Source organism: Erpetoichthys calabaricus, chromosome 1 (assembly GCF_900747795.2).
Source record: "Erpetoichthys calabaricus chromosome 1, fErpCal1.3, whole genome shotgun sequence".
NCBI lineage: Eukaryota > Metazoa > Chordata > Cladistia > Polypteriformes > Polypteridae > Erpetoichthys > Erpetoichthys calabaricus.
In genome coordinates, this window is record NC_041394.2 from 167793139 (window position 1) to 167816883 (window position 23745).

General features: G+C 41.0%; 1 protein-coding gene across 1 annotated transcript in view; it reads right to left on the bottom strand.

Moving 5' to 3' along the window:
• Positions 1–23745, bottom strand: part of mdc1 (mediator of DNA damage checkpoint 1) — a 138613-nt gene that overhangs the window by 28494 nt on the left and 86374 nt on the right. Inside the window, exons 7-10 of the mRNA XM_028808334.2 lie at positions 23217–23270; positions 19845–22627; positions 4288–4416; positions 3689–3871 (exon numbers count right to left, since the gene is read on the bottom strand). Of these exons, the coding sequence (XP_028664167.1) occupies positions 3689–3871; positions 4288–4416; positions 19845–22627; positions 23217–23270 (3149 nt within the window). The remainder of the gene's footprint in view (positions 1–3688; positions 3872–4287; positions 4417–19844; positions 22628–23216; positions 23271–23745) is intronic.

Consider the following 23745-nt stretch of genomic DNA (forward strand, 5'->3'; position numbering starts at 1 on the left):
TATGCCCGGATCCGCGTCTGTGGCAGAGGCGTGCCGGTCCACGGGCCGTCGGCAGCGCGGAGGCGGCAGTCGGGAGAGTTGCAGAAAGTATGGAGCTGCAACTCCAAGAGCCAGAATGGCGCCGCACCAGGGGCAATAGAGCCAAAATGGCGGCGGACCAGGAGTCCCTCCTCATAACAGGCACGGGATTGGACAGCGTGTCCTGTCCTCTCGCCAGCGACTGGTCGGAGGCGAGAGCAGGGAATGTCTGTCCCGTGCTCCAAAGTAACCCGAGTGGGCTGCAGGAAAGAGCCCACGGAGAGCAGTCGGCGAGTGGCGCCGCCTGGAAGGTAAGCACACCACCGACTGTCTCTTCCTCTTTGGCAGCGATACTGCAGGAGCTGCAGAGCGAGATCCAGCTCGTGCTGTCGCTGCCGGCCGAGCGATGTGCCCTCCGGGCGGAGACGCTGGACTCAGGAGGGATGGCAGTGGCGTCGGATCGAGAGCCGCAGGCAGGAGGGGATCGGAGCGCTGCAGGAGCTCCTGGACGGAGAGGCACAGCGGGGAAGGTAAGGGAGACCGACCCCGTGAAGCTCCGGATGCCATCGGGGCTGGGTCTGCCCTCTTACAATGGGCAGATCCGAACTGTCGCGGCGTCCCACAGTAAACGGAGGAAGCGGCTTGGGGAAGCCAGTTCCTCCGATAAGGGAGAACGTGCAGCTGGGTGCGCGCGTTCTTCAAAGAGCCCTAAAGAGCAGCCAGCAGCTGTAGCTGACAATAAGGAAGGCTCACTGCTGGCTGTACTTTTGTCCATGCCTGCGGCTCTACAGGCGCTGGCGGTTGATCAGTGTTCTGTGGAGTCGCATCCACAAGTGCTACGTGCCCTCCGTGCTGGGGAGCAGATGCTGGAGGGGAGGCCAGTCGCATCAGAGGAGGCGCTGGAAGAGCGGACGAAACGGCGCGGCGAGCAAACCTTCGGCCGGAGAGGTACGCCGGGAATGGTAAGTTTAATCGATCCCGTACAGCATGTTGGAGGACCCACCGACAGGATCCGTGCACCCCGTAATCAGAGTCCAAAAGGGGGATCTCCTATAGGAGATGTGGTGGTGAGTGCTGCGTGCAGGGTGAGGGGGATAGCAGGACGTGGGCTGTTAAGTGCTCTGGGTCCTAATGCCCTCTGCCCTAAGCCGGCCGCAGCCTCGAGGCGAGTTAAAGGGACGCAGACGTGACGGGGTCTCTTTTTACGCTATAAGGAGACTCAGTCCGTCACCGTGTCCAAGAGTAAAAGGGGGAGCCGAGGGAAGAATGCCGGTTCCTCCGATAAGGGCAAACGTGAGGCAGGATGCTCACGTTTGGAGAAGGGCCGCCCTCTGCGGGTGCAGAGGGCAAACCCATGGAAGGCTGAGGAGACGGGACCGCACGTGTCCCACCACGAGGGGCAAGGGTGCCACGAAAGGGGGGCCGAGCTGGCAAGCACCGGGGTGCCGGTCAAAGGGGGGAGCGTTGCCCGTATAGACGTCAGAGAGACGCCAAGTGGCGGCGTCAGGGCAGCGTCTCCGCCCCTTGTTCTGTCTTCTTTTTTATAGGACCGGACCCTGGAACGAAGTGTGTCGGCTTCCCGCCGAGGAAAACCTGCCCTCACGGGATTAGCCGCTGGATCTAGGGGTCTCAGCTAGCGGTGGGGTACTGTGGCACGTGGCTGGGGGTGGTGCCCAGCCGGGACGCCCAGGAGGACAGGAGGAGGGCTCATTCCTCCTCCGGACCACGAGGGGGCGGCCGCCCTGGTTCCTTTGAGGGCCACGGGTGCCGGGCTTGGAAGCCCAACCCTGTAGGGGCCCGTGGTCTCCGCCAGGGGGCGCCCCCATGCCTGAAGGACCCGGAACCCCAATACTTCCGCCACACCAGGAAGTATTCGGGGGAAGAAGATTGGGAACACCCAGAGGGCTTCCGGGAACACAGCCGGCACTTCTGCCACACAGGGGAGTGTCTAGGGAGTGTCGGGGATCACCTGGAGCCCATCCGGGCACTTATAAAAGGGGCCGCCTCCCTGCAGAGAAGGACTGGAGTCGGGTGAGGAGTGGACAAGGTTTTGGAGACTGAGTGAGAGCCTGGACTTTGGGGGAGATTGGTGCTTTGGCACTGGGTTTGTGCACATATTGGACTAATTATTGTGTTTAATAAACGTGTGGTGGACTTAAACATGGTGTCCGTCTGTCTGTGTCCGGGCAGCTTATCACAATATATATATGCAGTAATCCCTCCTCCATCGCGGGGGTTGCGTTCCAGAGCCACCTGCGAAATAAGAAAATCCGCGAAGTAGAAACCATATGTTTATATGGTTATTTTTATATTGTCATGCTTGGGTCACAGATTTGCACAGAAACACAGGAGGTTGTAGAGAGACAGGAACGTTATTCAAACACTGCAAACAAACATTTGTCTCTTTTTCAAAAAAGTTTAAACTGTGCTCCATGACAAGACAGAGATGACAGTTCTGTCTCACAATTAAAAGAATGCAAACATATCTTCCTCTTCAAAGGAGGGCGTGTCAGGAGCACAGACTGTCAGAAAGACAGAGGAAAGCAAACAAATCAATAGGGCTGTTTGGCTTTTAAGTATACGAAGCACCGCCGGTACAAAGCTGTTGAAGGCGGCAGCTCACACCCCCTCCGTCAGGAGCAGGGAGAGAGAGAGAGAGAGTGAGAGTGAGAGAGACAGAGAAAAACAAACAGTCAAAAATCAATACGTGCCCTTCGAGCTTTTAAGTATGCGAAGCACTGTGCAGCATGTCGCTTCAGGAAGCAGCTGCACAGAAGATAGCAACGTGAAGATAATCTTTCAGCATTTTTAGACGAGCGTCCGTATCGTCTAGGTGTGCGAACAGCCCCCCTGCTTACACCCCCTACGTCAGGATCAGAGAAAGTCAGCGCAAGAGAGAGAGAGAGAGAGAAAAGTAAGTTGGGTAGCTTCTCAGCCATCTGCCAATAGCGTCCCTTGTATGAAATCAACTGGGCAAACCAACTGAGGAAGCATGTACCAGAAATTAAAAGACCCATTGTCCTCAGGAATCCGCGAACCAGCAAAAAATCCGCGATATATATTTAAATATGCTTACATATAAAATCCGCGATAGAGTGAAGCCGCGAAAGGCAAAGCGCGATATAGCGAGGGATCACTGTGTATATATATATATATATATATATATATATATATATATAAACTGTGTGTAATAGTACTTTCCCAAAAATTGGGAACCAATTAAAAACAATGTGATTCATCTGATTCCTCTGCTATATTTACATGCTACAGGAAAAATGGAATATATCAATTTCCAAATGGAAATTTAAGGTCAATGTATTTCAGAGTGGTAACCTCCAATGAGACATTCTGTAGGAAAGAATGTGTGGTTGCACACACCTTAGGTTTATGTATGTTTGTATTTTACCTTGGGACTTCCTTACAAATGTGGATATTGCAGCAAAATTCAAATAAAGCCGGACACTGAGAAAACAGAAGTCATTTTTCTTATCTGAAACACTAATAAATTACTTAGCAAGTCTGTTGGCTTAACAGTAGTAAAATGGTTAATGTTTACTTCTAAAACTAAGCATCTGCATCAATCACTAAATAGTAAATAATCTACTGTTAATATATTATTAACAACATTGTTTTAATGAGGTTAAAATTTGCAGTAATGTATCTGACAAACCTTATCTAGCCAGTCTGGTGTAACAATAGGTATTCCTCTAGCCAAAGCACACAGAAACTTGACAGTGCGTCGCACACGATCAGTAATCAGGTGAGTGCAGTTCTGAACTGATTCAGCCATTTCTCCACCTAACTGATGAATCGTCTTTTCTGCTAAATCATCTTCAACTCCAGTGAACATTATCTTGTAAATAAGAATACAAAAAAAAAATCAGTCATAAAAAATAACACTCATTAAGGAAGAAGGACAGAGCAGTTACTAGTAATTTCTAATCATCCTGCACAGGCCTGAAAATTGAAAGTTAGTTAAAATGTTAACCTGAACAAGGAAAAAAAAAAGAAAGAAAATGTGGTAATTTTTTTTTTTTTTTTTAAATCACAGACAGTGTTTACCACTACATATGCACCAATGAGTTGAAGTTTCAGAACCTTTCATTTTTAATATATAAGTTGGGGTTGTTACTGGCATATAATGTAATTAAACTAAATAAAAACATATTTATAATTTTCAAATTAAGCGTGTTTTTAGTACATGTAAAAGTGCAATAGTGTGTGAACATGCAAAATAAAAATGAAGCATTTCTTAAAGATTAAGTGTACCTTTACAATCCCAGATGCACGTGGGCTACTGCTACATCGAGTACGACTAATTAATGACCGAGGAGTCAGATTCAGATCTTGGTTCCTGAAGCACAAAGTGGCTGGACCGGTCAGTCTCTGAGGAGTCCCCTTAAAAACAAAAATGGTGCAGTAAGTAAGAACATGTAAAATAAACCTGGAAAACTTGAAACTTGGAAAAGAAAAAAAAATAAATTAAAAACCGTTTAATTTAAAACCTATGACAAACCACAGCAGTAAAAATGAAAAACATGTTATTACTGCCATAAAAATTGAAAATAGGAATAAAACAAATGATTATAAACAATTAGAAAAGGCTTATTTGATTTATGAGTTGAGAGACCTACTGTATTGAGTAATTAATTTTAAAGCCCTAGAATCTTCATAAAAACTGTAATGAACATTCTACTTTATAGTTGCCTGGATTTTTTGACTTTCATGTTATATTTCACAAAATAAAAAACATCTTCACTTTAATAACTATGCCACTAAATTATGGTTTTGGTGTTGCTCCTCAAGTTTTAAACAATGCAAATTGATTTATTTAAATTATTTTTAAAGTATGGTTAAAACAAGCATACTTCTAAAAATGGTAGACACAAACCTTTACATAAAACCACTGTGCTTAGCAGGTAGTTTAGTTGTTCTTTGCAAAAGGGTATCTCATTCACATGCACTTTCAACTCATTCACATAAAATTCTACTCATTCAAATCTTTCTTATGATTGCTATAAGGGTGGTTGGCAAGTGGCTTTGTCTTTTTACAAAATAATTTCAAATACCTGTTCCTTGTGTATGTGCTATGTGGGTACAGTAAAGCAGACACTGCATCGCTACTTCTGAAGCTCAACTAGATGCATTGAACATACAACACATGCAAATTATTTATTTAAAGTGTTTCTTTTCATTCCTGTAGCATAATTGATCACCCACCCCAGGCTGTTTCAGAAAGCATTTTCATCACTGAGTAAATTTCTTGGCCACCTTAGTAATCTAATACAGTGTTTGATAAAAGTTTGTGAAATTACACTGTAGCCCTTATATAGTGTTACCCTTTCACTATGTAGAGAAAAGCCAAGCAAAATGACACCTTTTATTGGCTAACTAAAAAGATTACAATATGCAAGCTTTCGAGGCAACTCAGGCCCCTTCTTCAGGCAAGATGTACATCTTGCCTGAAGAAGGGGCCTGAGTTGCCTCGAAAGCTTGCATATTGTAATCTTTTTAGTTAGCCAATAAAAGGTGTCATTTTGCTTGGCTTTTCTCTACATTCATAATGGCTAACACGGTACAACACCCTAGTACTACAGATATACCCTTTCACTATGAAATGCTTTTTTAAGGAAAACTACGGATTACAGATGAAAAATGAAACATCCATTATTTACAGTAATTAACTGATGCAATAGAAAAAGAATGGATAAATAAAAATTGGCTTGATTACAAAAGTATGTGAACCACTGGGGTTATCACCTTTTAATTGAGTATAATTTCAATCAAGTGCAATTATAGGTAAATCATTACAGATTAGCTTGAAACACCCCACATTGCATAAAGATAAGAAACTCTGTGATTACACTGTAGAAAATTCAAAGGAAGTACTATTGAACTATTCAATAGAAACAATCTACAAACTTTTAGTTTAAATTTTTAGTTTAATTCTTGAAATATTGTTATTGACAGTTGTGCTTGTATGGGATATCAAAAAGCTCAGTCTAGAATGCATCTAGTTGCTACTTGGAGTCAAGTCCCACTTGGTTTACCAAATGTATACACTGTAAATGCATGGTAAGAGCATTCTCAGGAAGGCATCCATGCATCCAGGAAACAAAAGAAGGATAATTATTAGCCCTGTCTGCTATCTAAAGCTGTGCAGGAACATATCATGTGGGTTGATCCTTCAAATGAAGTCCAAGAAAAACAGATGCACTAAAGCTAGAGGTTGACAAAGGGGTTTGTACTTACAAAAACAGGTATGACACAGAATTTTCTCAAGGATTAACTCTCACATGTTCCGTCATTGCTTACTGATGTTACACTTAGCTTGATATCAATTATTGGGTTAATATTGTCATATGTATGGAGTAAAGTGGACTTCTTACTTCATGTGTTAATCAACAAGTCACCACTCTCCAGTGCCATGATTAATAAGTAGAACCATCTTACATCAAAATTTATGTGTACTTTACCTGAAACATATTTATGATTTAAAATAATGAATTTAATGCATAGCAGTGGTGACATAAACCAATGAAAATACGACAATGGCATGAGACATATATAATAAAAGACCTGTGTATGTGTATGTGTGCGTGTATGGAGCAGTCCACTTTGCTCACACTCAACCACGGGAGTCGGTATGAAATCTACGGACGATTCATAAACTTACAAAAGTGTGACTTGCACTTGGTGAAATGGAGCATGCATGCACCTCACTTCTCATTCAACCCAAGCAGACAAACTCAGCTTTGTGGTCCATGCATGTTGTAAATTCACACAATGAGCTTACATCATACTTTTGCTGTTGTTTTTTGTCCCAAAGACCACATGCAGCTAGTACCTAAATAATCCACAAATAATTGAGACCCGTGACACAAAAGAAAAGGAGCAAGTGGAAATGTTTATGGTTTCATGTATAGGAGATGTATATGGAAACACAAATTTTACTATTTGCGCTAATGTACTCATCATTAGCATCTACTGGGCTGCCTGCTGGATATAACTGCAGATTAGAGCATTGAAAGGCATACATTATAGCACAAAACTGAAGCCTTCCTGTAACTACAGTTGATTCCACTTGGGGTTCCCCGGTTTAAAATATAACAAATGTAACTATGGGAACAATTCACAACTGTAACACTATACAGACAAAGAAACTGGCAGTAAACAACCACAGGTCTGCCCAATTGTCTTCCAGGAGTTTTGAAATATCAATTTATTAACAATTTTAATTAAACAGAGTACAGATAGTGGGTGATAACTTTCATGGAGCTGGACTAAGCCCATTCCAGAATGTGTGCACAACATTTCATGTTCACCCTCCATACCTTTATTTGTACCTGTAATTTCATCCTGTACTTAGGTTCAGGGAAATGCCACATACCTCCCACATTATTCGCTATGTCAACCATTACTCTACGTTATGTAACACCTAATAAAACACTGGTATCTTTTCTTTAAATTCTGCAAGTTCATTTATTAACCTATTTGCAATATTAATATATAGTCTAATGACACTACCATCCTGAGGACAATCACTTTGCTGAAATGCTTTTTTCAGGAATATTATGTTCTAAAAATACAAATTACCAGCATTACCAGGTAACTTTGTGAGTGCTGTTATAGAATTCACCACAAATTGTAGTGTCAGCAGTGCCTCAGAAACTTTCCATTATAATTTACTTTACCCTCCTGTATTCTCTTTCTGGTCCTCTATCAGACCTTGAACTCTCTCCTCCTTAGATTAAGAAGGCATTACCCTGACAACATTAGAACATAAGAAAAATGTTTAAAAGAAAAGGTGATTCAGCCCAACAAAGCTCACCAATCCTACCCACCTAAGTTTTGAAATTCCCTAAAGTCATACTATCTGCCATACTATTAAATTTAATCTAGGAGTCTGTGCTTTTCTGTGTGAAGAAATAACAAGAGCTTTCCTTTCTCATACTTCACTTAACACCTTTAGCTTGAAAAACTCTTCTTCAAGAAGATTTGGGAAATCGTGGCACAGACTATACTATAAGTGGGGACAACGTAGTGTTTGGTGGGTGACACCTGGTGTTCTTTAAATTAATAATTACCAAATTTACATTAATACTTCATATAAGCATGAGGAAAAAAATGATCACAAAAATGCACCTCGTTCTGAATCAATTATATTTAAACATGCAGATGTGTATGACTATTGGTAGAGTAGTGATGAATTAATTTTTGGAAGTTAATTTTATTAGCTTTGTGATATAATCAAAAGAATGTCACAGCATGGGATAAATTACTGATACTCTTTGAAATAGCTAAAGAATATACCAAGAACGGAAAAATAAAAAATCTAAAGGATGAGAAGCCAGATAAGCTGAGAAGAACCCTGGCAGAAGGTAGTCTATTTTGAACAGGTTCTGCAAGATGTAACACTTTTTTTTCTTTTTTTTATAATGCATCTACATTGCTTTCATCAGCAGGAAACATCTTGAAGGAAAAATTACATGAATGAACCTGAACACAAATGACATAATTTTGAGATGTATAATTAATGATATAGAATGCAAGTTAATGCATTAGGGGCCATCAAAACTAGAACTCATGTTATTTTGGAAGAATTAAGTGGCTAAAAGTGGCAAGCTTTGTTGATCTGAATGGCCTGCTTTTGTTTAGATTGTTCAAATGTTTTAATGCAATTCCAAACACTCATAATCATGCAGTTATTCACGCTAATAAAACGCCTCAAAAAGAGTGAAGGTATCCAACAAAAACGCTAAAACTAACTCCCTGGCTGATGATGAAATGTCGGCAATCTGAGGTATTAAAGATGAACTAAAAGAACATGTTGTTAATTGTCTCTGGACCCTTACTAAGATTATATACATGGAATCACTATATGGTTACAATCCTGGAGAACAAATAAAACCATAGCATTTGTAAATAATTGTGCGGCAAGGCCTGGATTTTTCATCTTCATCCGACAAGATCTTTTATTATATCCTAAAATATGGCAGCAAAATTGCCTGGCAGACTAATCACAGCACCATCCAGACTGCATCACTGTGATCTTAAATAGCAGGCTGTAGGTTATCGTGACTGTTATTATTTTGTAGCTTCGACTCAGAAACCGGGCGGCACAATGGCACAGTGGTAATAATAATAATTCATTACATTTATATAGTGCTTTTCTCAGTACTCAAAGCGCTATCCACACAGGGAGGAACCCAGGAAGTGAACCCACAATCTTCCACAGTCTCCTTACTGCAAAGCAGCAGCACTACCACTGCACCACCTGTGAGGACTTGTGGTAGCACTGCTGCCTCGCAGTTAGGAGACCTGGGTTCGTATCCCAGGTCCTCCCTGCATGGAGTTTGCATGTTCTCCTAGTGTCTGCGTGGGTTTCCTCCGGGTGCTCCGGTTTCCTCCCACAGTCCAAAGACATGAAGGTTTGGTGCATTGGCGATCCTAAATTGTCCCTAGTGTGTGCTTGGGGTGTGTGTGTGTGTCCTGAGGTGGGCTGGCGCCCTGCCCGGGATTTGTTCCCTGCCTTGCGTCTTATGTTGGCTGGGATTGGCTCCAGCAGACCCCCGTGACACTGTAGTTAGGATATAGCGGGTTGGATAATGGATGGATGGATGGACTCAGAAACCACTGTTGTGGGCCCTGTTATGAATTTAGTCCTATAGCAATATGTAAATCAGCTGCCAACCAGAGAATAACAAGCATAATTATACCAAGAGTTAAAATCACATTCTTCACCTATATTTGTAACTTAATTCAAATTAAAACAAAAAAGTACAATACCACTTTAAAAATATGTTTGCAGATTAAAATGTTGTTTGATAAACATTCATTCTAATGAAAATAAAGCTGAGCTGTGTTGACTACCTGTCCCTGAGACCCATATCCAGCAAAACAAGTGAAAAGCTCAATTGATATTCTTGCAGCACTCATTTTTAACAATATCAATAGTTCTTTACTGAATGGTGCAGTAACTGATGCAATAAAATTGTCAGTCATCAGGCTGTTACAGATATATAAAAAAAAAAATATATCAGAGCTAGACCCACATATGCCTAGCAATTACAGACATCTCAAATTTACCATTTCTCTCTAAAATACTTAAAAACATAGTTGCCACACAGCTTCAATCTCACCTTACACATAACAATTTATTTTAGAAATACCAGTCTTACTTCCGCACTGGTCACAGTACAAAAATCTTGGGGGGGGGGGGAAATCAATAGTCCAGATGCCTGGGACTACCAGTTTTAAATTCTGGGCAACAAAACTACAAACTCACAAAGCAATATTTACTTAATCAAACACAATTTGATAAAAACAAAAGACCGAATTCTTTATGTACGATCTTTGGTGTTAAAAGAATGCTGCTTATGGCACAACAGACTGCTGTAACTCCATCTAAATCCTGGTTTATATTGTATTTGACACTTTCATGCTGGTTGCGGGTAAGCATAGCAAAAAATGACATTTGATGTAGCAACTTGTACTGGGTTTTTGGTGTGTGCTACGCATATAATTTTTTCCTACTACGTGGCAATGCAGGTGAGGCTCTATTAACCCTAAATGTTGATTTTCGAGGAGATGCTGGTTACATGGGTGCCAGAATGATGTACGAAGGTCTAAATATAAAGCAACAGTTCATTAATGTGCAAGGAAGACATGCAAAAATATTTGTAGTGCAACTCTTTATCATGTACGTCACTTAATCACAAGAATATCATACTCTCCCTCCATTCTCTGCTTTTGGTTAAAGGGTTTGCAAGCAAACACAAACTTGTGAGCAATACAGTGAAACTGTGCAGCAAGTCTACAAAGTAAGCAAGAGAAACAGCAGCATTAGAAGTAAAGCAATTGCAGTAGCAAAAGTTAATCATATCCTCTTGTCATTTACCGCGATACAAATAAAGAAAAAAAATGTACATATGCTTTGTTATGGTTGAAATAAAAAAAAAACACACAGAGGAGAGGAGAGAACAATTCCAGTTCTGCTTCAATACCAGTTACAAGTAGAAATATGAAAAAATAAACACAAAATAAATGAAATACTGGAAATATTTTTAGCAGATTAAATACAGATGATTTCTCGCAAAGCAGCGATGATTGGAGAAATTGGACAGCATTACAATGTCAGAATAGCATGCTGTATGCACAGAGCATTCAGAAACCACATATAAAAGAGGTCCTTTGTTTTCAGGAAAAAATAATTATAGAATTGAAAAGGTGAAAAAGCAAAGTAAAAGACTATTTAGTAGTAAACTTGCAATATGTAACAAATGATGCTTATTTCATGAAATGTAGAACTTTTAAACTAAAATGTACACTTATATGGCAGGTAACTCTTTTCAACTGACAGGGCTTGCTACAGCTTGAATGTTCCATCAGTGTTTGGCCTTAGGAAATGGACATTAACATTTTACAATCAGAGTGCTATATATACTCCATTGCAATCAGACCTTGCCTTGCCAATCACAAGAGAGGAATCTTAAAAAAAATAAATAAATATGACTCTCACCATTAACCAATATGTACTCTGGGCAACTAACAGGTTTACTGAAGGATGTGAAAATGCTCCACACCATTAGTCCAAACACTTGAGTGTGGAGATTTTTTTTCAGGCCTAAATCTTAGCTTTACTAAAATGAGGATTATCTTAATAGTCCAACCGTGACAAAATTTAATGTAGCTCTACACACAGAGCACTGGCTGTGGTCAACTAAAAAACTCTGTAAAGGACAATGTCGAACTGATATTTTTGACACAGAAACGAATTGGTAGGGTTTAAATCTGGTCTGAAAAGAAGATCTGAGAATACAATATTGATGTAGTAACTTTAGTTCATTTTTAATAAACTATTTTCATGTAAATTGGAAAAAGACTACACATCAACATGATATAATTCTTTTAAAATCATCCAATTGCTAAAATATTTTCTTCCAAGACGTAGACTATGTTTGTATTGTGGTAGAAGAGTGCTATGCATTTGTGCAAAGCAAAACTTTACAAATAAACGTTGCAGTATAAAGTTTCAGGTAACACTACACCCCATACTGTACATAAAGCTGGGCTACCGAGTTTGCAAAGCACATAGCCTGGCAGACTACCACATGCACTTACAGTTTGCCCATTCCTTAGAAATGATACTAACCCGTGTTACAAACAACAATCTATTTTTCTCTGATAAAGGAAATTCCATAGAAAATATATTAGATTTAAGCACAGCATTTGACACCACTGACGATTCCATTTTATTATATAGGAGGGAACATTACATTGGACTCTCAGGCTGGCTGGGAGCAGGCCCTACCTATAAAAAATAACAAAAATGTTACTTACTAGGGGAAATGATGCCGACAGGAACAACATTCTTTCCCTTTTAATGTCTGCAATCACCATTAGTTTAACTGAATTAGCATGCAACTTAGACATCATCTTTGACACAATCATCTTTTAAAACACACATTGTAACGCTGTCTAAAACATCATTTTCCATCTTAAAAATGTTAGAAAATTAAGATGTTTTCTTATATGCAGGATACTAAGAATTAATTCATGCATTTATTTCTAGTAGAATTGACTATACATTATTCACAGGCTATTAAAATCTTTATAACACTTTAAATTAATTGAAAATGCTGCTGCAAGAACCATTACGAGACCTATAAGGTATAACACATAACTCTAGTTCTCAAGTCCTCACAATTGCTCCCAGTTAAGCTTAGGGCTGATTTAAAAATTCTCATTTTTGACATATGTCTTAAAAAGCCAGTGTCCTGTTCACTTACCTGAAATTATCATTACTTACAAACCAGAGCATGCATTAAAATTTCAATATTTACGCCTACTTAACATTCCAAGAATTAATAAAATAATAGTTGGGAGTTGGGCTTTTCAATTACTGGACCAAAAGCTTTGGACTCATGTTTCTGCGTAAGAGATGCCCCTTAAGTATCAGTTTTTAAATCCAGACTGAAGACTAACTACTTTAGTCTAGCATACCTGGACTATAGCTGCTGATTAACTGTGTATAATGCATCATTTGTTTGTTAGTAATTTGTGCACAAAAATAAGTAATACAGTAATTACAAAGCATTACTAAGTAATATAAGAAACTATAAACTGTTAATAATCCTTTTCTATTTCTATTCCGATCTTCCTGTTGTGGAACTTTGTGTTACTGGGCCACTGCCAAGCTGTTCTTCAAAATGGAGACTACATATGAGATACTGGGAGCACTGGATTAAAAGGATGGAAGTATTCTGTCACTATATAAGACAGCCCAATACAGACATACTGTGGAATTCCCAGTAAGGTGTGGGCAACCAGTTGGCCTAGGTCTAAGGCTGTGACTGGCTTTGCCTTTTGATTTTGCCTGTTATTTTCTCCAATAATGTTACTGAATGGAGTTTTTCTATTGTCTCCTCTGTTGCCAACTGTCACAGTTCAACAATAATGTTAATGGGCACATATTTTTAGGTTCCATTTATGTTAATCAATTTGGAATTTTTTGTGACAATACGGGTTGGTTCCAGCTCTTGTTTGCCTTCGGGAGCCTCCTGAAACTGCCACCATTGATAACGTAAACAAGAATGAGCTGGGAAAATGAAGACGCTCATATAGCAAAGAGTAGGTTTAGCAGTTCTCAAGTGCTTTTATGAAAACAACAAAAAAAAAAAAAACTGTTCAAATAAATAGTGCAGTGCTCCTTCCATAAATAAATAAATAATCCACAAAAACTGTACATGTCCATGTGGAGGTTACAGAGTTATATAATAAATATATCCTATAAAAACAAGGTTAAAACAAATCAGAGAGATTCTCAATGCTGAATTTCCTCAGCTTATCCCACATGGGATCAGGCAACTAAGGAGACGCCCAACCTACAGGCGCAGTTAACCCAGAACTTCTGGCTTGGGTCTCCATAGCTAGGGCCTTGGCAATTCTGGGGTTCCTCACCGAGCCAAATACATCTCCCACCGCATTTTCCCTATGGGAGACAGACACATTGGGTCACTCCTACTCTCAACAATCTCTCAGCCGGAGCATCTCTTCTCAGCCTCAGGCTCCTGCAGCCATGAGCCTCACTACCAACTACCTGCCTTCATTTATATCAGCATGATTCTCTCGTTCCTGCCTCTCATTTCCTTTCAATTTTACTTTTTTTAACCTTTGTCTTTCCTTCATCTTTTCTTTCTTTCATTCACTCACCCTTGTCTGCCGTGCAGGCTCCTCTTATATCACCTGCCTAATTAGGTGCAGGTCACTTCCTCCGCAGCACCATTGAGGTACATGACTGATCCACCCACCACTGCATGTGTAAGCCAGCACACCTCCATTAACTGTGGAGCAAAACTGTACTTTTGGGGGCACAATTATTCCTTTAAAATTTGCCCGACACCATGGACTACCTATGACAATGTTTTGTTTTGCTGTGTGTTTATATAAATCTGTATCTTTGTGTACATGCATTACAGAATTAGTAATTTGTAAACACTCAAAAATAAACTAAATCAAAAAATGATTTATTATCAAATTATAGAAAGCCCTAAGTTGTGACTATTGCTGCTAAAGGTTCTGTAAGCAAGTTAAACTATTAAAGCTATTGTGTTTTCATAGTGGTGTGGATGTTTACACACAATATTTTTTACTAACTAGAACAACTACTGTAACCTAGCAATATCTCATATCAGTTGGTTGGTGCAGTTTTTCATTATTTACAGAACAGTATTTTAAAAGCTAAACATTAAGCCCAAAGTGCATAAAGGGTATTAGTTTAGAGTAGCATATAAGCATGCCTTTTCTACCTAAGAAAAGCATCCCATGAGCACATCCTTTGTTGTTACTCAATGCCCCTGGGAATGGGTCATTATTATTGGTAGCAGAACCAGGTGCTGAAAGTGATAGAAGAAGCTATCAGCAATGTGATTAGGCTTACAAGACTGCACTTTCAGCAAAGTAGCCAAAATTGTCTGTGTCAAACCAGGGGAGAAGCTGCACCCAAGACTGAGAATGGCAAGTAATGTATGTAAAAGAATGGACTCATAGTTCTCTACTCCATATTTTGAAAAGAGAAGATATTAATTTGTAATCATACAAAATTTTTTTAAAGTGTTTTTATGGCAGACTTATGATTGCAGTGGTATTCAAGATATTACCAAGCTCCTGAGGCTACATTACATGAACATCTGTTTCCTTATGAATGCATTTCAATATAGAGCATATGTACATTTAGGAATGATTTATGTGGTAATTGCAAACTATTCTCATCTCATAGGAATAAAGACTTTGCTATTACATACTCAGTGTACTTGATAATTGTAATTTGTTTTGCACTGTATACAATGCAATGCTCAAAACATCCATCCATCCATCCTCTTCCGCTTATCCGAGATCGGGTCGTGGGGGCAGCAGCTTGAGCAGAGATGCCCAGACTTCCCTCTCCCCGGCCACTTCTTCCAGCTCTTCCGGGAGAATCCCGAGGCGTTCCCAGGCCAGCCGGGAGACATAGTCCCTCCAGCGTGTCCTGGGTCTTCCCCGGGGCCTCCTCCCGGTTAGACGTGCCCGGAACACCTCACCAGGGAGGCATCCTGATCAGATGCCCGAGCGACCTCATCTGACTCCTCTCGATGCGGAGGAGCAGCGGCTCTACTCTGAGCCCCTCCCGGATGACTGAGCTTCTCACCCTATCTTTAAGGGAAAGCCCAGACACCCTGCGGAGGAAACTCATTTCAGCCGCTTGTATTCGCGATTTCGTTCTTTCGGTCACTACCCATAGCTCATGACCATAGGTGAGGGTAGGAACATAGATCGACTGGTAAATTGAGAGCTTCGCCTTGCGGCTCAGCTTCTTTTTCACCACGACAGACCGATGCAGAGCCCGCATTACTGCGGATGCCGCACCGATCCGCCTGTCGATCTCACGCTCCTTTCTTCCCTCACTCTTTTTCTCACGTGTTTTCCCTTGCCCGGACGCGGGTCACCGGGGCCCCCCTCTGGAGCCAGGCCTGGAAATGGGGCTCGATGGCGAGCGCCTGGTAGCCGGGCCTGCACCCATGGGGCTCGGCCGGGCACAGCCCGAAGAGGCAACGTGGGTCCCCCTTCCCATGGGCTCACCACTTATGAGAGGGGCAAAGGAGGTCGGGTGCTGTGTGAGTTGGGTGGTGGCTGAAGGCGGGGACCTTGGCGGTCCGATCCTCGGCTACAGAAGCTGGCTCTTGGGACGTGGAATGTCACCTCTCTGAAGGGGAAGAAGCCTGAGCTAGTGCGCGAGGTTGAGAGGTTCCGGCTAGATATAGTCGGACTCACCTCGACGCACAGCTTGGACTCTGGAACCAATCTCCTTGAGAGGGGCTGGACTCTCTATCATTCTGGAGTTGCCCCCGGTGGGAGGCGGCGAGCGGGTGTGGGTATACTTATTGCCCCCCGACTTGGAGCCTGTTCATTGGGGTTTACCCCGGTAGACGAGAGGGCAGCCTCCTTCCACCTTTGGGTGGGGGGACGGGTCCTAACTGTTGTTTGTGCGTATGCACCGAACAGCAGTTCGGAGTACCCACCCTTTTTGGAGTCCCTGGAGGGGGTGCTAGAGGGCATACCTTCTTGGGACTCCCTCGTTCTGCTGGGAGACTTCAATGCTCATGTGGGCAATGACAGTGAGACCTGGAAGGGCATGATTGGGAGGAATGGCCCCCCCGATCTGATCCCGAGCGGTGTTTTGTTATTGGACTTCTGTGCTCGTCACGGATTGTCCATAACGAACACCATGTTCAAGCATAGGGTGTTCATATGTGCACTTGGCACCAGGACACCCTAGGCCTCAGTTCGATGATCGACTTTGTGGTTGTGTCATCGGACTTGCAGCCATATGTCTTGGACACTCGGGTGAAGAGAGGGGCAGAGCTGTCAACTGATCACCACCTGGTGGTGAGTTGGCTTCGATGGTGGGGGAGGATGCCGGTCAGACCCGGTAGGCTCAAACGTGTTGTGATGGTCTGCTGGGAACGTCTGGTAGAGCCCCCTGTCAGAAGTAGCTTCAACTCCCACCTCCGGCAGAACCACATCCCGAGGGAGGTGGGGGACATTGAGTCCGAATGGGCCATGTTCCGTGCCTCTATTGTTGAGGCAGCTGACCGGAGCTGTGGCCGTAAGGTGGTTGGTGCCTGTCGTGGCGGCAATCCCCGAACCCGTTGGTGGACACCGGCGGTGAGGGATGCCGTCAAGCTGAAGAAGGAGTCCTGCAGGACCCTTTTGTCCTGTGGGACTCTGGAGGCACCTGATAGGTACCGGCAGGCCAAGCGGAATGCGGCTTTGGTGGTTGCTGAGGCAAAAACTCAGGCGTGGGAGGAGTTTGGGGAGGCCATGGAGAACGACTTTCGGACGGCTTCGAGGAGATTCTGGTCCACCGTCCGGCGTCTCAGGAGGGGGAAGCAGTGCAGTGTCAACACTGTATATGGTGGTGATGGTGTGCTGCTGACCTCGACTCGGGACGTTGTGGGTCGGTGGGGGGAGTACTTCAAAGACCTCCTCAATCCCACTAACATGCCTTCCAATGAGGAAGCAGAGTCTGAGGACTCAGAGGTGGGCTCCCCCATCTCTGGGACTGAGGTCACCGAGGTGGTCAAAAAACTCCTTGGTGGCAGGGCCCCGGGGGTGGATGAGATACGCCCAGAGTTCCTCAAGGCTCTGGATGTTGTAGGGCTGTCTTGGTTGACACGTCTCTGCAACATCGCATGGACATCAGGGACAGTGCCTCTGGATTGGCAGACCGGGGTGGTGGTCCCCCTCTTTAAGAAGGGGGACCGGAGGGTGTGTTCCACCTACAGAGGGATCACACTCCTCAGCCTCCCTGGAAAAGTCTATTCAGGGGTCCTGGAGAGGAGGGTCCGTCGGATAGTCAAGCCTCAGATTCAGGAAGAACAGTGTGGTTTTCGTCCTGGTCGCGGAACAGTGGACCAGCTCTACACCCTTAGCAGGGCCCTGGAGGGTGCATGGGAGTTTGCCCAACCAGTCTATATGTGTTTTGTGGACTTGGAAAAGGCATTCAACCGTGTCCCTCGGGGAATCCTGTGGGGGGTACCGGACCCCCTGATAAGGGCTGTTCGGTCCCTGTATGATTGGTGCCAGAGCTTGGTCCGCATTGCTGGCAGTAAGTCGACCCTGTTTCCAGTGAGAGTTGGACTCCGCCAGGGCTGCCCTTTGTCACCGATTCTGTTCATAACTTTTATGGACAGAATTTCTAGGTGCAGCCAGGGCGTTGAGGGGGTCCGGTTTGGTGGACTCAGGATTGGGTCACTGCTTTTTGCAGATGATGTTGTCCTGTCTGCTTCATCAGGCCGTGATCTTCAGCTCTCTCTAGATCAGTTCGCAGCCGAGTGTGAAGCGGCTGGGATGGGAATCAGCACCTCCAAATCCAAGACCATGGTCCTCAGCCAGAAAAGGGTGGAGTGCCCTCTCAGGGTTGGTAGCGAGATCCTGCCCCAAGTGGAGGAGTTCAAGTATCTCAGGGTCTTGTTCACGAGTGAATGCTCAAAACATTTAACATAATTCAATCAATTAATTATCAGAGCAACAGTACTGGATCACTCATACTTTCACTGCTACAAGTATGTTAAATTTATTTTTCTGCCCATTCTCATGGGAAAAAGTACAAATGTAATGCTAGCAGCTTTGCACAAGCAAGTAAATCTTTTACCCTGAAAATCATTTCAAATAATGATGCAGGTCTCCATCTTCACATGCAGACTATGGTAAAGCTAGAATCAAGTGCTAACTCACTATGCCACTAGGTTTTTTGGATTTCAAAACATTATCTGCTCTAAGACAATCAACGTCTGTTAATAGATGCCCTTTGGATTTCAGCTAAGCATGTGTCGCTTTTTGCCTATTCTGAGAAAGCAGCAGCACATTTGCATCCTGTTACCAGCAGGATATACATAAGAACCTATCTAAAAATAACCCAATTTTTTGTGTGTAGTGGGAATAAGCCTTTGGTGTGGTGGAAATACATTTTCCCCCAAAACTTTAAAAATAAAATATTATCCATAAAACTGCATCGGTTACTTTCAGGAATGTAGCTATCACTAGCCATGGAGTTTAACAGGTGTCAAGCCAAAAAAAAAAAAATATTTCTGTGAAAACAATTTGAATATATGTTTAAGTAATATGCGTATAATCTATTGCAATTAATATTAAGGAACACTTTGTTTTAAAATGGATATAATTCTTTTTATGGCTTTTTGCATCTCATTTAGACTGGTGTTCTCTTGGTTTTCAATGAAAGCAACCTGATGTTACACATTTTTTATACAGGTGCTATGTGTTTAAGTGAATCTATATCTTTATATATTCTTTGTTTAATCAATAAGTTGTAAAATTTTAAATCATATTTTATCAATGAAATGGTTACAGCGCTCAAAGCCCATCCTTTGTAAAGTGCACTATATAAAAATAAAATAAACTGAATAAAGTTGAAATACACCATTAATTAAAACAAAGCATATGCCTGGGTCAAACAAAAATGCACTATAATCGTGAGAAAAATCTGAACTGATGTAAATTTATACCATCTAAAAATCTGAACTGATGTAAATTTATACCATCTAGCATATGGAAATAAAATCTATCTAACATGAAATAATATTGTTAATTTGGTGAAACCTCCAACAGTCATTCTACTTTATATGAATGCATCTTCTTTTTTTATCCTACTATTAATAACTTTCGGCACTCTTTTTAAAGCATATGGAAAATAACTGGAAATTCAAGAAATATGAGAGCAGGATAATTAAAGACCTGTGCATGCCGGATTAAAAAATAAAAAATACCTCCTTCTTTGTTCTCCTGTTGGTTCCCTGCAAACAACCTTTTTGTTTAGGAGTAGTAGTGCTGGAGATTTGTTTAATCGTCTCCTCGACTTTCTCTCCATCTTCAATAATCTCAGATCTTCCACCTTGCTCATCCACTCTTTGTTGCTCATCTTTAGATCTCATCTGCTTTATACTTCTTTTCCCTCTTACACATACTCTTGAAAATGACTCTGTCGTTTGTAGCAAGTCATCTTCCACCACTGAAGATGTTAAGCTGGTCTTCCTCCGAGTATGCCGTACTTGGTACTGGGGCACTTCTTGCGTTTCTGAAGGATTTTTCATATTTTCTGTAACATCTTCCAAATATTCATCTTGCTTCTTGTCAGTTTCTTCAACTGATGTTTGCAATTTCCTACTATTCGCTTTCTCTTCTTTTTGTTCAACATTACAAACTTCCATTTCATTCCTCTTTGACCGTCTATTGCAGGACACAATAGGTACTTCTTTCCTACTCCTTTTCTCTGGAAGTTCCTCATCAGCTAGGTCATGAAAAACAGATTCCACTGTTACAGATGTTTCGTGTCTCTTTCCCTTTCTCTTTAGTTCTTTTGATTTTTTTGTACAAGGAATTTTATTTATTGACTCCAAATTGCCATTGTCAAATGCAACATGTTCGTTTTTCCTACCTGATACTTCTCCAACATGTTCATCTCCCAAGGACTGAACTATTACAGATTTCCCTTGCCTCCTGTTTCTTCGTTTTGGTGCCTCTGTTTCATTGGTCTTTACAATTTCTTTAGGATTAGCTGGGAGGTTAGAGTTTGACTGGCACTGCCTTCTCCCACGTTCCTCAGTCTCAGGTATTGTTTTCTGCTGGTTTATTTCTGATTCAACTATACTGACTTTGTCTTGACTTTCATGATTTATCTTTGCATTATCAGACTCCTCATTCATTGCCATTAGTATAGAACTTGACTTTGGCATAAGTGTTTTTTTTCCAGCCTTTTCTGCTTTTACAGTGCCTTTATTTTTTGTTGATGGTAATTGTACCTTTAAATCCTCCAAGACTGCCTCAGCAGTTTTTGGGCTTACATGCTTCTTCATAGTTCGCCTCTTTTTCTGAGCTTTAGCATCATTTTCATCCAGTGCAATATTATTGTCCCCATTCTTTCCATCATTATTTTTAGAAACTGATGTAGTTCTTTTTCTGTTGGATTTTGGTTTATTTAGCGCTTCTGAAGCTTCTCGACCTTGTGAAGCTAAAGCCAACCTGTTACTTTTCCTTAAGCTAATGCTCTGTTCTGTTGTCTCCAGAAAGATTGGAGCAGTTTTTATCTTTTTATTATCTTGCGCATCACATGGGTTTGTTTCTTTATTAGGAGGTTGAAATTCATAATCCATAGTTCCATCTTTTTTGGCTTCTAGACACAAGCCTATTGCAGTGTTCTGAACAGTATTACTAATAGGGTTAAGGGAATTTTCAGTTAAACATTTCTTCTCTGCATTAATGTTCTTCACCATTTTTGGACTCTGAACCTCTCTAGGTAAATCAGTAACAGTGCCCTTTGAGTTTTTGACTGTCAACTGAATTTCAGTATTATGACTACTGCATATTATTTCCTTTTCTGCGAATGAAGTACCTGAATCAATTCTACTGCCATTGACTGATAATTGCTTATAAGTTACATTAATATCATTTTTTTCAAAACATTTTGATTCGACAAGATTCACATCATGCGATATATTCCAAGTTGATAGAACAGTGTCCAGGTGTTGCTTTTTCCCAGCTTTTTCTGTCACGTGGTCATCCATGTCTTTCAGTGTTTCATTGCTATTTACATTATCAACAGAAGAAATGTCTTCTTTATAAACTTCATGATTGTTATTCTTTTTTTCTCCTATCAATGTACATGTTTCAGAATCATCAGCCCTTATTTTGTTGCACTTATTTTCTGTGTTTGATGTCTGTAATTGTCCATCCACAAAGTCTAGAGGTATAGTATCATTATCTTTCTTTTCTTCCTCAGTGCAAGCTTCATTCTTAGTATGGAGCACATCAGCAGCAGCAGCAGCCTGCATAGCGCAATAACCTCTTTGCTTTACATTATCCTGTTCAATATCTGGAGTATTATCGATGTTCGCCTCCTCAACGAATTTGTTAACATGGCTTTCTGAGGTTTTGTTTCTTTCCCAAACACTTACAGGAACTGTATTCTGAGTAAAATATTCATCAGATTCTGCAACAGCAACAGGTTCACTTGCTTTTATCTCAGACTCAGAATGAGAAGAAAGAGTTTCTTGAATATCACCTTTGCCAGTAACTGGTGCATTTTTTTGTTTATTTCCTTGTGTCTCCAGAAGGAATGAAGGTGTTTCTGAGTCCAAGCTAGTGCAATTTTCATCCTCTTTGTGCACTGCATTCAAGGGTTCAACAATATCGGTAATTCCAGTGCTACTATTCTCTCCAGATTTTATGAAAGCATTATCAGGCTGTATGTCAGTATTCTTAAACATTGTCAGTTTAAATGCACTTTTGTTTTCTGACTGGCATTCAGAATTGGCAGGAACACAATTTGCCTTTGTTGTGCTAGATGTTCTATGATTAAAGTCATAAGCCTGGGTTGGTGTTTCATCAATACTCGCATCTCTTGATAGATTCAGCTCAAAATCATATGGCTGGGTGGCTGCCAATGCAATATCATCGTGATCGATATCCACCGAATTAAAACTCTGTGTTGGTGCAGTGATTAAATCATATTCATTCTTTCCTTGTGGAGGCAACGTAGGGAAGTTACAAGGTGCTGCAATAAGAGATTTAAATTTTAGGACATGATTGAGCAAGGTCAATGATTTCAGACAAGACAGTAAAAGCAATAATAGTGGCTAAAATATCTTTTTATTTACTAGAATTATTATTTTGTTTTAATATGTTCAAAATGAAAAATTGACACAATTACTTTCTAAATTTGTTTTTTTCTCCAAGATTTGAAGCCTCTTACACCTGCACTGAGCACAAGCCAATAATCAAAACTGGACCAGACCACTAAACTACACAATCACAAAAACTAAAAAAAATATTAAAATTGCTCAAATATGGACAATTTCAAGTAGCCAAATAACCTACTACCCACTACGCATTTATTTAAGAGATGAGTGGAAATCAGAATGGCAAAAAAATCCATTCACACATGGGGATATGTGCAAACTAAACATCAACATTATCCAGGCCAGAATTAAGAATCAAGGACCATGAAGCTGCGAAGGAGCACAGCTCATCATTGTGCCACCATGTAATACTAAATGTAATATAACCATTTTAAAATAAATGCAATTTATATCATTAATAAAACAGAAAAAATAACATAAAACATTAAGATTCAATTATCTTACAGCTAGAAGAACATGAAATCTGTGATCTTCCTTTCAAGTCAGATGGTAAAGGCTCTGAAAAAGAAATGCGTAAGAATGACCCTGTACAGCCTCTTTTACATATAAAAACTAGATTAAACATTAACTGGAATTTCCTTATATGCAAACTGTATAAAAGACCAAAGCACTGATTTCTTGGGATAGTAGTATTCACAAGAAATAATGCAACGTATGTTAATGGAGATTATTTAAAATAGATTTGTAAACAACAATGCCTAAATTCTGTATGAAATCTGTATATATATACTGTATCTATATTCTGTATGCAATCAGTAATCTATATACATATTTTTCTGCACTATGTACTCAAATCCTGTTAATGCATTAGTAAAATAAAAATACCTAAGTTAAACTGAAATAAAGATCAGCAAAATATTCAGATTATCTCTGTAAAGTGCTCTTTCACTAAATACAGAACTGGGCAATTTAATTCACTAGCAGCAAACAACCTTTTACAAACTTAATACCATAAATATGCAAATTATGGTGA